The sequence below is a fragment of the Rhineura floridana genome, chromosome 12 (genome assembly GCF_030035675.1).
Source record: "Rhineura floridana isolate rRhiFlo1 chromosome 12, rRhiFlo1.hap2, whole genome shotgun sequence".
Taxonomy (NCBI): domain Eukaryota; kingdom Metazoa; phylum Chordata; class Lepidosauria; order Squamata; family Rhineuridae; genus Rhineura; species Rhineura floridana.
In genome coordinates, this window is record NC_084491.1 from 9,778,345 (window position 1) to 9,793,795 (window position 15,451).

General features: G+C 44.1%; 1 protein-coding gene across 1 annotated transcript in view; it reads left to right on the forward strand.

Moving 5' to 3' along the window:
• Positions 1 to 15,451, forward strand: part of ZMAT4 (zinc finger matrin-type 4) — a 313,481-nt gene that overhangs the window by 151,376 nt on the left and 146,654 nt on the right. The window contains exon 3 of the mRNA XM_061592776.1: positions 8,603 to 8,692. Coding sequence (XP_061448760.1) covers positions 8,603 to 8,692 — 90 coding nt within the window. The remainder of the gene's footprint in view (positions 1 to 8,602; positions 8,693 to 15,451) is intronic.

A 15,451-nucleotide genomic window follows, 5' to 3' on the forward strand; every position in this document is an offset into this window, starting at 1 on the left:
TGGACATTAGAAGGAAGTTCTTGACAGTAAGGGCAGTTCGGCAATGGAACGGACTGCCTAGGGAGGTGGTGGTATCCCCTTCGCTGGATGTCTTCAAGCAGAGGCCGGACAGCTATCTGTGGGAGATGCTCTAGCTGTGGATTTCCTGCTTTGAGTATGGGGTTGGACTCGATGGCCTGCAGGGCCCCTTCCAACTCTATGATTCTATGATTGTTTGTTATCTGCTGGCTCACTCTTTTTGCATTGAAATTGGCGCAGGACAGGCTTGGTCAGGACACCCAGTTGGAAAGGAGAGTTTAGACAGATTCATGGAGGATACAGCTATCAACGGCTAAGGCCATGATGGCTATGCTCTGCCTACTTTGTTGGAGGTGGTATGCTTCCCAATACCAGCTGCTGGAAACTGCAGGAGAGTGCTCTTGCACTTAGGTCCTGCATGCAGGCTTCCCATGGGCATCTGGTTGGCCACTATGATACCAGGATGTAGGACTAGATGATCCTTCTCCCGGACTACGAAATCGCCTGTGACCACGAGCACTCCAACTGTCTCCTGATCGCCCACAAGAAGTTCAAGATCAACGGGGAATGGCACACTTGGATCGACTACGATTGCTTTCAAGATCTGTTCCGCCGGTACGAGCAGAGCCGGGGAGCCGCGACGTTCACCTCCGCCGACTACATAGCCCCGACTCCTCAGTGGGCCGTGTTTGGGGCAAGGGAAAGGGGGTTTGACCCCACGGACACGAGGTTCCAACGAAAGAACTAAACAAAGGACATCTCGGGGTGCTGACAACTTGAAACCAACAACAGTCTGGGCCCCTTTTAGAGCCACGGTCTAGAGCAGCTTTCGCCAACTTGGCACCCTCTGTGTGTTTTGGACTACAGCTCCCATCAGCCCCAGCCATCCTATGTGGTGGCATGATGCAGGGGCTGATGGGAGCGCAACCATGCCATGGTGGGAGTTGTGGTCGAAAGTATCTAAAGGGCGCCAGGTTACAAAGGCTGGTCCAAACAGTTTCAGGGAGATTTTCGCTTTTTACGTTAGTCTCCAAAATCTTTGCAAAAATAACTCATTTGAGATCTTTGATGACCACAAGACAAACTGAGGTATTTTCCCCTCCCCTTTTAAAAAAAAAAGTCTTGGTGAGCAATGTGCTTTTGAAACAGCAGGCAAGAGTGATCTTGTATATTATGTTGTATATTATGTACCGCTTTTATTATTGTAAGTCGCCTAGAGTGTCCACTAACCTGGACAGATAGGCGACCAACAAATAAAATTTATTATTATTATTATTATTATTATCCAGCAGGCTCTTCTTGTGCTCTGCTTATGTTCTGATAAGTTGATCATGAATACCTAATAGTGGATAGCAAGGTGGTCTGCCAGCGATCCTGGAGGGGTATGAATCGAGGGCTTTTCCTAGACTGCAAGAATGCCCTTATTTTTGTTTGTGGAGATGCTGGAGGGTATCTCTTCAACACCCAAAGGATTGTTATGCCCTCTGTTCTGATCTAGTGCACACTCCAAGCAAAGTGAAGTGCTTTTAAGAAGGGATGGGTGAATCCGTCTGTTTTTAGTTTCTCTCCAGGTAGCATCCATTGTTAGTCACTTGACTCTAGCACAGGCATTTTTGGATGCATTACTTGGTTGGAGCACAGCACTGCATAATGCGGAGAAGTGTGGATGTTGAAAGATAGCTGTGTTTGGTCTGTGTATTGTTTCAGGAAATGCAAATTAAGTACATTTGCCTTTAAATGCAAACTAAATTCAATTCCTCCCTCATCCCTATTTGTAAGTCCCCTTCATTTCACTGGGAGTGATTGAAACCCATCCTTAACTCTCCCACTGAGATCAGTAGGAAATAATGAAGTACAGGTGGGTTGGGCCTATACTTTGCAAAGTTTCTGAAGACGGTAATCACCAATCCATTAACGAAGCATCAAAACCAGTGTCTGTGATTTTTCAAGGTCCTCCCTGCTTTGTGTTCCACCTGGAATTCCTCATGTCATCCATGCACTGTTCGCTGCTGTGCACATTGTAACACTCAATTTTTCATTCCCAGACTGCAGGCAGGTATTTGATTGAACTCAGGTATTTGCAGCCCTTTCACCCTCCAACACCCCTGCTGGTTTTTCAGTTATTACATTTCTATCCATCATCTTCTTTCCAAGGCTGCTGCAGTGCGCAGCTGATGGTGTATGAGGCTTGCATTTCAGATTTCTTCCCCCTGCCCCCCCTTTTAAAAAAAGAGGTCTTCATGTTCTCTGAGATCAGTCAACCCAATAAAACGAGTTTTTAGGGCCTGGTCTCTTGATTTTGCTGTTCCTCTGGGGTCACTGCCGCACTGGCTCTTTTGTTTAACCTAATCAATTTCATTTGGGGAGATGATCTCTGAGCATGCCATCTTGCATCTATTTCCAGAAGCAGTTGGGGCAATGGTTCTGCAAGAGAGCTGGAAATGCACATGACATTGGCTGGGACTTAGAGTTCAGCCACCTGATATCTTGCTTTTCTTTCTTTCTGTTAAGACGAGTCCCTAGGCCTTGTAGCAGGGGAGGACAACCTCAGGCCCGCGGGCTGAATTGTGACCCTTCAGACCTCTTGCTCTGGCTCTCAGAACTCTCTCCAGTGGCCCTGCTTTGCACCATGAGTGTTTTTGCCAGAGGGAATGTGTCCTTGAATTCTGATCATGGTAGGGATGAAAGGATCTGTCAGTTTCAAGTTCTCTCCATTTCTCATTTCCCCCCCATCTTAAATACAGTTTCCCACATTTCTGCAGCAATTTGTATTTTTTTTAAAAAAATCCTCATGAAAATTCTACAGCATTTTAGTGTGAATTTCTCCTGATAAATAAATTTTTGCCTGCAGTTTTAACGTACAGTTTGACAATTTCTTGTCATATAATGCATTTTTGTATGTTTTTTCACTCCTATATTCATTTTTATGCACACATTTTTGTAAACACTGTTTGGTTGTTGAACTGCATTGCAAAATTTGGATAATTTGGAAGGATGGCTGTCTTTTCATTTGCATATTGTTTCAGAATTTGATATATTTGGCTTGAAGTGCACACTGAATCAAATTTCTCCCCCATCCCTAGATAATGCCTCTTCCTTATCTGGAAGGAAAATAGAGAGGGAATGTGTGATCTGACCCCAGTTCGGTTCAGGGGCATGAGCTAATGTTCAATTGGGGTCCTTAAAACCCTAATTAAACATACAGTCACAAGGGGAGAGAGAAGGAGATGCTATGTCCCCTTCCTCAAACCCTGGAGCTTACAGGATTTATTTATCAAATTTATATCCCACCCTTCCTCCCAGTAGGAGCCCAGGGTGGCAAACAAAAAAACACTCTAAAACATCTTAAAAAACAGACTTTAAAATATATTGCAACAAAACATCTTTAAAAACATATTAAAACATCTTAAAAATATCTTTTAAAAAAGCTTTAAAAACATATTTAAAAGCAATTCCATCACAGGCACAGATTGGGATAAGGTCTCCACTTCAAAGGCTTGTTGAAAAGAGAAGGTCTTCAGTAGGTGCCAAAAAGACAACAGAGACAGTGCCTGCCTAATATTTAAGGGGAGGGAATTCCAAAGGGGAGGTGCCACTACAACTGCTCTGATGAGCAGAGAGTCAAATCCTACTGGGTTCTGCCTCCCTGTGGGCAACACATTGGCAAACCAGACTCTTGCAGCCAATCCTACTTAGTTTGACTGTGTGCGTGTGTTCCCCTGCTGGGAAAGGCACATGCAGGCAAAGTTCATTCTTCCCACTCCCGACAGCCCCAGATTGCTCAGGGAAGCCCAACCCAGGACAATATGGGACTGTCTCAGCTAGGGATGGAAGGATCTGTCCATTTAGCTTCTCTCAGTTTCTCATTTTTCCAGTCTTAAATTTGGTTCTCCACTTTTGTGCAACAATTTTTTTTTAAAAAAAGCACCATGAAAATTCTTTAGCATTTTCGTGCAAACTTCTCCAAATACACAAGTCTGTTGATTAATGTACAATTTTTGTAAGCATTTTTCTCCTAATATAACATAACTTTGTATGTTATTTTCACAAATATATTCATTTTTATGCACATTTTCCCCTAATATATGCATTTTTGTAAAGATTGGTGGGAGAAATGTACAGCAAAATTTGGATAAGTGCACATTTCAAAGGATGGCTGTGTTTTGGTTCTCATTTTGTTTCAGAAAGTACAAATTTGATAAACTCAGCTTTAAATGCAAACATTGAATTTCTTCCCCAACCTTAGTCTCCAACCAACTTGGTCAAAGCCTGGATCCCCCTGAATGGGCCCAATTTGGTTTGGAATTCTGTCCAATCTGGTGCACAGTCCTCATAAAGACCTCTCCCGGAGAGCTGGAAAACCTCAGCCAGTTAGGAAACTGCATTATACTGAGTCAGACCATTGTTCTATCCAGCTCAGCATGGGGTAGGGATGTGCTAGAATTCCGCCCAATTCAGATTTGGTACAAAATTTTCCATTAATCCTCTCATTTTAAATTGCTAAGGACCAGGTTTTAATGTAGTGAATTTCTGTGGCTATTTTGGAAAACAGACTTTTAAAAATATCCACCTCTATATTTCCTTCAATATTATTATATTAATATTCCTTAGTACCAATATTTTTTCCCAAGCAAAAACACATGAATTGGTAAAAGCAGTGACTAGCAGATAAAGAACAAACTTAAACTGACTGAGGGGGGAAACCCGACAGGAGCTGAGAAAGGTCCGGTTCGGAATAAACCTCCCCCCTGGGATAAAAACCAAAGAAATGATGAAATTTTAAAAGGGGTAGGCCTAGAAGTAGGCATTGTGAGAGCAGGGGCACAGGATATAAATTCAGAAGAGCAAAATTACCACAGGCCTAACCACAAATGCCAAAGACACTTGAAGAGAGACACTGCTTACAAGTGCCTGTACGCTAATGCTAGGAGCCTCCGAACCAAGATGGGAGAACTGGAGTGCTTGGTCTTAGAGGAGAGCACTGATATAGTGAGCATAACAGAGACCTGGTGGAATGGAGAAAACCAGTGGGATACGGTTATCCCTGGATATAAACTATATCGGAAGGACAGGGAAGGACGTATTGGTGGCGGAGTCGCTCTATCCTTGAAAGAAGGCATTGAATCCAGCAAGCTCGAAACCCCCAAAGAGGCAGACTCCTCCACAGAATCGTTGTGGGTGGTGATACCATGCCCCAGGAGGGATTTAATACTGGGAACGATCTATCGTCCCCCTGATCAAAATGCTCAGGGAGACCTTGAGATGAGATATGAAATTGAGGAAGCATCCAAACTAGGAAATGTGGTAGTAATGGGTGACTTCAACTACCCGGACATAGACTGGCTGCATATGTGTTCCAGTCATGACAAAGAAGCAAAGTTTCTAGATATTCTAAATGACTATTCCCTAGACCAGTTGGTCATGGAACCGACCAGAGGGACGGCAACCCTGGACTTAATCCTCAGTGGGGACCGGGACCTGGTGCAAGATGTAAGTGTTGTTGAACCGATTGGGAGCAGTGACCACAGTGCTATTAAATTAAACATACATGTAACTGGCCAATTGCCAAGAAAATCCAACATGGTCACATTTGACTTCAAAAGAGGAAACTTCACAAAAATGAGGGGATTGGTAAAAAGAAAGCTGAAAAACAAAGTCCAGAGGGTCACATCACTTGAAGTTGTTTAAAAACACTATATTAGAAGCTCAACTGGAGTGCATACCGCAGATCAGAAAAGGTACCGCCAGGGCCAAGAAGATGCCAGCATGGTTAACGAGCAAAGTCAAGGAAGCTCTTAGAGGCAAAAAGTCTTCCTTCAAAAAATGGAAGTCTTGTCCAAATGAAGAAAATAAAAAAGAACACAAACTCTGGCAAAAGAAATGCAAGAAGACAATAAGGGATGCTAAAAAAGATTTTGAGGAGCACATTGCTAAGAACATAAAAACCAACAACAAAAAATTCTATAAATACATTCAAAGCAGGAGACCATCTAGGGAGACAATTGGACCCTTGGATGATAAGGGAGTCAAAGGTGTACTAAAGAATGATAAGGAGATTGCAGAGAAGCTAAATGAATTCTTTGCATCTGTCTTCACAGTGGAAGATATAGGGCAGATCCCTGAACCTGAACTAACATTTGCAGGGATTCTGAGGAACTGAGACAAATAGTGGTAACGAGAGAGGAAGTTCTAAGCTTAATGGACAATATAAAAACTGAAAAATCACCAGGCCCGGATGGCATCCACCCGAGAGTTCTCAAAGAACTCAAAGGTGAAATTGCTGATCTGCTAACTAAAATATGTAACTTGTCCCTTGGGTCCTCCTCCGTGCCTGAGGACTGGAAAGTGGCAAATGTAACGCCAATCTTCAAAAAGGGATCCAGAGGGGATCCCGGAAATTACAGGCCAGTTAGCTTAACTTCTGTCCTTGGAAAACTGGTAGAAAGTATTATTAAAGCTAGATTAACTAAGCACATAGAAGAACAAGCCTTGCTGAAGCAGAGCCAGCATGGCTTCTGCAAGGGAAAGTCCTGTCTCAGTAACCTATTAGAATTCTTTGAGAGTGTCAATAAGCATATAGATAGAGGTGATCCAGTGGACATAGTGTACTTAGACTTTCAAAAATCGTTTGACAAGGTACCTCACCAAAGGCTTCTGAGGAAGCTTAGCAGTCATGGAATAAGAGGAGAGGTCCTCTTGTGGATAAGGAATTGGTTAAGAAGCAGAAAGCAGAGAGTAGGAATAAACGGACAGTTCTCCCAATGGAGGGCTGTAGAAAGTGGAGTCCCTCAAGGATCAGTATTGGGACCTGTACTTTTCAACTTGTTCATTAATGACCTAGAATTAGGAGTGAGCAGTCAAGTGGCCAAGTTTGCTGACGATACTAAATTGTTCAGGGTTGTTAAAACAAAAAGGGATTGCGAAGAGCTCCAAAAAGACCTCTCCAAACTGAGTGAATGGGTGGAAAAATGGCAAATGCAATTCAATATAAACAAGTGTAAAATTATGCATATTGGAGCAAAAAATCTTAATTTCACATATACGCTCATGGGGTCTGAACTGGCGGTGACAGACCAGGAGAGAGACCTTGGGGTTGTAGTGGACAGCACGATGAAAATGTCGACCCAGTGTGCGGCAGCTGTGAAAAAGGCAAATTCCATGCTAGCAATAATTAGGAAAGGTATTGAAAATAAAACAGCCAATATCATAATGCCGTTGTATAAATCTATGGTGTGGCCGCATTTGGAATACTGTGTACAGTTCTGGTCGCCTCATCTCAAAAGGGATATTATAGAGTTGGAAAAGGTTCAGAAGAGGGCAACCAGAATGATCAAGGGGATGGAGTGACTCCCTTACGAGGAAAGGTTGCAGCATTTGGGGCTTTTTAGTTTAGAGAAAAGGCGGGTCAGAGGAGACATGATAGAAGTGTATAAAATTATGCATGGCATTGAGAAAGTGGATAGAGAAAAGTTCTTCTCCCTCTCTCATAATACTAGAACTCGTGGACATTCAAAGAAGCTGAATGTTGGAAGATTCAGGACAGACAAAAGGAAGTACTTCTTTACTCAGCGCATAGTTAAACTATGGAATTTGCTCCCACAAGATGCAGTAATGGCCACCAGCTTGGACGGCTTTAAAAGAAGATTAGACAAATTCATGGAGGACAGGGCTATCAATGGCTACTAGCCATGATGGCTGTGCTGTGCCACCCTAGTCAGAGGCAGCATGCTTCTGAAAACCAGTTGCCGGAAGCCTCAGGAGGGGAGAGTGTTTTTGCACTCGGGTCCTGCTTGCGGGCTTCCCCCAGGCACCTTGTTGGCCACTGTGAGAACAGGATGCTGGACTAGATGGGCCACTGGCCTGATCCAGCAGGCTCTTCTTATGTTCTTATGTTCTTATGAATTGATGCCAGCTTGTTAGGTCCACCACTCACCATATGCTCAGAGGCACATTACCAAATTCTTCCAAGCTACACAGGAAGGGAATTGGACTGTGAAAGACCAACCCAAATTGTGTTTGCATTTTTACCAATTTGTAGGGCAGTACAATATCTCAGAGAGGAGGTCAGGTCCTCTGTTCCCCTGGTGCATTCACTCTAGCTGCCAAATTTCCCTGCTTTTTAAAGTTTGATAGAAATATCTGTTGGCTGTAGGTATGTTCTTAAATCACAAGGGTGGGTTTTTTTGGCCTATTAGTGAATATTAACTGACATGTTCCTGAAGTGGGGCTGTGGCAATACTTGTTAGAATCATTTTATTCTGAGAGCCCCAAAAGGTCCAAGAGATAGTGATGTTGGGGGTGGGGGTGTTGCTAGTTTTAGCTGCAGTGGTAAGGCCTTCCATTCTTTCTTTATTATAGGGAGAACATTTCCTCTCTCCAGTAGCCTACACACTGTTTTCCTTCCTCCAGTCTATGCTGCATTGTTCTGAGGTATAGTGGGGGGGGGGATGGCTGCCTCTACAAAAAAATAGGAAGAGTGCAAGTAGGGACCCCCACGAGTTATATCCAATCAAAATTATCCTTCTGCTATCCTTTGGGAAGGTTTGCATTGTTGAAACAATGTGTCTTGTTTTTTTTCCCTTAGAGCCGGAAACATGCAAGCAAAGTTCGGCTTTACTATATGCTCCATCCACTCGACGGAGGCTGCCCTGCGAAAAAGCTGCGGTCAGAAAATGTGAGTTTTCTTGCTATCTCTGTTTGCAGTTACCTGATAGGACTACAAACCCCAGAATGCACTACACACAGGTGTGTGAACCTTCTGGAAGTCTGAGTAGGATTTAGCCTGCTCAATGAATGATCAAGCCCTCTGGTGTCCTTGCTGTTAACCCTGGAGACAGGGGACAATTGAGTAGGTTGTATCATAGCTCTACATCACTGGTGGGGAACCTTTTTCGACCTATGAACTGCATTCCCTTTTGGGCAACCTTCCAAGTGCCGCATGCCTCTGATGGGTGAGGCCAGAGCCAAAAGTGGGAGATGCAACAAATGTAAATTTTACCTTTGTACAGTATTATTATTATTACTATTATTATTAATAATAAAATTCCTCCCAGAAGGAGTCCAGACCTGCAAACAAAAACACTAAAAGCACTCTAAAATACAATATGTTAAAAACAAAAGACTTCGAACATATTAAAACAAAACATCTTAAAAGCATCTTTAAAAAAAAAAAACTTTAAAAACATCTTTAAAAAGCACTTCTGACAATTTTATGTGCTTTGTTTGTTTCTTTATTGAATTGATATCCTGCCCTTCCTCCCTATGGAATCCACCACATACTGTAACATAAACACATTACTTTCTTTGGTCTGTTCTGAAGCTCCCACCGGTCTGCTTCATTAACCTTACCCAGCATTTTGTCCACGGATGGGGAAACTTTTTATTTATTTGTTAAATGTATATCCCACCCTTTCTTCCAGAAGGAGCCCAGGGCGGCAAACAAAAACATTAAAACATCTTAAAAACAAAAGACTTTAAAAGATATTAAAACAAAGTATTTTACAAAATATCTTAAAAAGCAATCCCAACACAGAAGCAGACTGGGATAACGTTTCTACCTAAAAGGTTTGTTGAAAGAGGAAGGTCTTCAGCAGGTGCTGAAAACATAACAGAGACAGGGAATTACAAAGGTTTGGTGCCATTACACTAATGGTCCACTTCCTATATTGTGCAGAACGGGCCTCCTGATAAGATGGTATCTGCAGGAGGCCCTCACCTGCGCTCTGCAGTGATCGACTGGGTATATAAGGGGTAAGACAATCTTTCAGGTATCCTGGTCCCAAGCTGTGTAGGGCTTTGTATACCAAAACCAGAACCTTGAACTTGCCTCTGTGAGCAGTCACACCACTGCATTTTGCACCATGTGCAGCTTCAAGGGAAGCCCCACATAGAGCACATTACAGTAATCCAGTCTGGAGGTTACCAGTGCAGGGACAATAGTGGTCAGGCTATCCCAGTCCAGAAATGGCCGCAGCTTTCTGAAGCTGGTAAAAGAGCTCCTAGCCACTGAGGTCACCTGGGCCTCTAGTGTCAACGATGGATCCAGGAGCACCCCCAGGCTACGGACCTGCTCTTTCAGAGGGAATACGACCCCATCCAAAGCTGGCAACTGACCAATTATCTGAACTCAGGAAGCACCAACCCACAGTGTCTCCATCTTGCTAGGATTCAGACTCATCATTTTATATATTGGCCCTCATCCAGCCCACCACTGAGTCCAGGCACTGGTCCAGGGTTGCAGAGCCCCTCCCTATTCAGATGTAACAAAGAAATACAGTAGGGCCCTACTTCTCGGTGCCCCGCTTTTTGGCATTCGGTTAATATGGCGCCAGTGGGGCGATCAGCTGGAGGGGGGCTGGAGCTCTCCGCACTCCAGCTGATCGCGCTGGAGGAGGGGAAGATCTGATCTTCTCCTCCTCAGGTGTGATCAGCAGGTTAGACTCCAGACCTCCACCCTACAGCTGATCCGTTTTCCGGCGGCTTTTGCTTTCCGGTGGGGGTCTGGAACCTAACCTGCTGTATGAGTGGGGCCCTACTGTAGAGCTAGTTTCTACACACACACACACACACACCTCTCTGTCCTCCATCAGGCAAGCAAGAGGCATTATGCCAGTTCAAGATCACATGGCAGCCAGGCAAAAACAGTCAAGGGGAGTGTAAAGTGTTGGGCTGGTGACCAGTAGGCATTACTGTCTCTAGTAGTTTTCCATGAAGCCTGCAAGTTTGAAGACATAACTGTGGTTAAGGGGGAGTTATGTCTATGCCCTGTCTGGGAACAGACTGCCAGGGCCGTTGCTATGGTAGCCATCTGATAGCGACTGGGAAAGTTCTAACAGAGTCTATGTGTTGTCATCTTCTGCATTATGCCTCTGAGCTGAGAGGCTGTCGTTTTGTGTTTATCTATGGAGAGAGATGTACCAGAAGGGGGGTGACTGAAGAATCTCTACATGTATTTACTCTTAAGCCTCTGGCCTTAATGTCTTTCAATAAAGACTCTTAACATGCTCTGAAGAAGTTTCTTGCTCAACTTAACTCCAACGTAATGTATGCTGTTTCACACAACAGCGCACACACGCCAACAGTGGTAGCAGAGGATGGTTGCACTCCACAGCGCATTACACGGGAGTAAGTTGCTGGTCTGAACGGCAGACGGAGTTCCAGAGAGGGCAGCTTGATTGATTGAACCAGACGGAGGTGAGCAACATGGCTGTAAACCTGTCTGGGGGAGGCTTGCCGATGGAACGGCTTAATGAAAAGAATTATGGCAGCTGGAAGCCGAGGATGCGGGCTTTGCTGATAACAGAAAATTTATGGGACGTGATTAAGGAAAAAACCCCGGCGGTACCAACCGCGGCCTGGAAGCGTCGAGACCAGAGGGCGCAGGCGTTTATAATCTTGGCTCTATCGGATTCTCAACTGATGTGTGTGAGAGATGAGCCGTCGGCTAAACAGACGTGGGACGCGTTGCAGGATTTGTCCCAGGAATGGCAGCGGAGGCAGGAGGCGCAGAGAGCCCAGCCGGTGGAGGCTGTCAGAAGCAAGGAGGAGAAATGTGCCGAACCGGAGCAGGCTGTCGAAAGCAGACAGGAAAACAAGCGGGAGCAGCAGCGGCTGAAGTCTTGTTTTGCCTGTGGGGCCCGTGGGCATCTCCGTAAAGATTGTGCAATCAAGCGAAACTCCAGGGACGGAGGCTTGAAGCAGGAAAGTGTGAACTTTGTTTGTAAACAGAAGTCTAAAGACTTGGAACAAATTAACTATATTCTTGACAGTGGAGCAAGCCATATATTAATTAAAGACAGACATTTGTTTTACGTTTCAGAAGAAGTGAAAGACTTTGTTTTACTTGCTGATGGATCACGGAAATCCGTAAAAGCTAAAGGTCTGGTGAAATTTGACAAACTTGGACTAATGTCAGACTGTTTGTTTGTTCTGGAATTGGCTCATAATATTTTATCAGTTAGAAAACTGGTGAGTTGTAATTATTCAATTTTGTTTCACAAATACCAATGTTTTGTAATGAGGGGAGACCAAGTGTGTTTGCAGGGAAGCCTTAATGATTCACAGTTTAAAATGTCCATGGGTGTGAAGTGTGCTGATGCCTTGAGTTCAATGGGGCGGAAAGGGAATGACGGTCAGGGCTGTAAACAGACAGCCGTAAAAGGCATGCCGTCGGTATTCACTGCCCAGATGGAGGAAGTTCACAGAGAACTAGAAGAGCCAGCATCATTTCAAGCAATCAGGCTGATGCCTGAGGCAGAGCAGCACAAATGGCAGCAGGCCATGCAGGAAGAATTACAAGCCATGCAAAAGAATGGCACGTGGACATTAGTAAAGTTACCCATGGGTAAAAAGGCCATAGGTTGCAGATGGGTGTTTAAGAAGAAGAAAGCAAGTTCCGGGGAAGTACAGAGGTACAGGGCACATTTGGTTGCCAATGGATTCACCCAGCAGCATGAGACAGATTATGATGCTGTTTTCGCCCCGGTTGTGAAACATGAGTCCATTCGTGTGCTGCTGAAGCTGGCAGCGATGCAGAACATGAGTGTAAATCACTACGATATAGGGACGGCATTCCTACATGGTGATTTAAGAGAGGAGATATATATGGAACTGCCTCCGGGTTCTGTGTCAAAGGAAGGGTTCGTGTGTAAACTGCATAAATCAATATATGGACTGCGGCAAAGTGCACGCTGCTGGAATGAGAAATTTGACAGAGTGTTGCATGGAATGGGATTCCAAAGATGCAAGGCAGATCCATGTGTGTATATAAAGAGACAGGGGATGAAAACCACGTTCTGTGCAGTTTACGTTGATGACATCATGTATTTTTATCATGAGCAGCAAGAGGAACAAGAATTTAATGAGCAACTGGGCAGGCAGGTGGACACAAAGAATTTGGGGCCTGTCACACACTATTTAGGCACGGATATTGTGCATGCAGAAGACGGAAGCATAACATTGAGTCAGGAAAGTAAAATAAATCAGATCATAGAAGAATGCAACATGACAGAATGCAATGTTGTGAAGACTCCGATGGTTGTGGCTTTCCAACAGAATGTGCAGGAGACGCCTTGTACAGATCCTGAGAAGTACAGGCGCATAATAGGGAAATTGCGATATTTGGTGAAGGTGTCTCACCCAGACATATGTAATGCAGTCAGTATTTTAAGCCGGAAGGTAGAGCATCCTTCAGAGGCTGACTGGCAAGGGATTAAAAGGATAGTGCGTTATCTGAAAGGCACGAAGACAAAGAGTCTGGTCTTGTCAGGAGCAAAGACAGGAGGTCTTGAATGTTTTGTGGATGCAGATCATGCAGGGGAGCTGAGCAGTCGTAAGTCAACCTCTGGCATAGTTGTGATGTGGCACAGGTCATGCATTGACTGGAGCAGCAAGAAACAAAATGTGGTTGCAACATCAAGTGCAGAAGCCGAGTATGTGGCCCTATCACAGGCCTGTAATGAGCTACAATGGTTCACAATGCTCATGCAGGAGATAGGCATTGATATGCAATTTCCGATTACTGTATATGAAGACAATCAGACCTGCATTAAGATAGCCACATCAGAAGCTCATACCAAGAGAACAAAACATATTAGTGTCAGATACTTTCACGTAAGGGATTGTGTGCAGCAGGGGTTTGTCAACCTAACATTTTGTGACACTAACAACATGGTGGCTGACATAATGACCAAGCCTTTGTGTGAGGAGAAATTTGGCAAACTGGTGACAAGGCTTGGAATGAACCAAAGTTTGAGTGAATAAAGTTTTGAAATGTACTGAGATGTAATTTTGAACTGTACTGAACTGAAAATGTATGATGCAATGTACTGAAATGTATTGCAAGAGGTATTGTAGAAATGTATGACTGTATGACTATGTATTATGGAGATGTATTTCATGTGTATTTTGCAGTCTTAATGGGAAAAAGGGAAACTGTTGGGCTGGTGACCAGTAGGCATTACTGTCTCTAGTAGTTTTCCATGAAGCCTGCAAGTTTGAAGACATAACTGTGGTTAAGGGGGAGTTATGTCTATGCCCTGTCTGGAAACGGACTGCCAGGGCCGTTGCTATGGTAGCCATCTGATAGCGACTGGGAAAGTTCTAACAGAGTCTATGTGTTGTCGTCTTCTGAATTATGCCTCTGAGCTGAGAGGCTGTCGTTTTGTGTTTATCTATGGAGAGAGATGTACCAGAAGGGGGGTGACTGAAGAATCTCTACATGTATTTACTCTTAAGCCTCTGGCCTTAATGTCTTTCAATAAAGACTCTTAACATGCTCTGAAGAAGTTTCTTGCTCAACTTAACTCCAACGTAATGTATGCTGTTGCACACAACAACGCACACACGCCAAGGGAGGTAGGGAGGCGTTTGGCTTAGTCAAGATGGTGGCCTCAGGAAGAGAGGCCTGAGATTCCCCACCCATGGGGTACTGAAGAATTGCAATGCCTGTGAAGCAACAAGCCAAACAAGCAAGGATGGGGACATATAAAGTCCGCTCAGCTGTGAATTGAGCCCATCTTTGCCACCCACTCGGAAGAGCTGGATAGCCACCACCACCACTCTGCCACTGCCACTGCCAAATATGCATAATCTCACTAAGGCTGCATTCAGATGGCAGTTTATTCTGTTTTCCTGACATTTCCTTACCTGATAATTTCCATGTTTTATTTCACATGACATAAAAGTCACTTTTGGAAATCTAGCAGAATATAGTGGAGGTTTAGTGCTCATTTCCGTGTTAATTGCCTCCAGAAAAAATCCGTTTGCAACCCCACTAACCAAGAAAATCATGGGAGTAAAGTGATGAAATCTGGGGCAGTACAGTTCTTCCCTGGCGTTTTCCTGGGTAAATCATGGGGGAACGGAAGTCAGCATGTGCAGAAAGCGTGGGAGAATAGCAACATGTTCAGTGATGTTCATTGTTGTATCACACCACACACACTGGTGAAAAGAAATGTAGCACGACATGGCATCAGTTAAGAAGCCACAGTTCCATAAGGCAACATGTGCTGGACTGTGTAAGAAAGAAATTAGGACAGAAGTGCTACCATTATAATCAGTAAAACTAACATAATAAACCCCATATCTGAATGCAGATTAAGACATGATCAAACACATTTGAAAATCACAGCCTTGTGAAAATATCATAGAATCATAGAATAGTAGAGTTGGAAGGGGCCTATAAGGCCATCAAGTCCAACCCCCTGCGCAATGCAGGAATCCACTTGTGCGGATTACTGTCCTGAGGATGCAAAGACAGGTCCCAAGGATGTGAAGACATAGCTGGAAAAAAAGCAACCAAGAGGCTACAACTATTTGTGCCTTGGTTTGCTATCCTTTTGTTCTTTCATTCCACGCTAACAATTTGGAGAGCAGCTCTTCATTTTGGGACACTTTCCAACAGCTGTCAATATGCAATATCCATGCCTGGGAG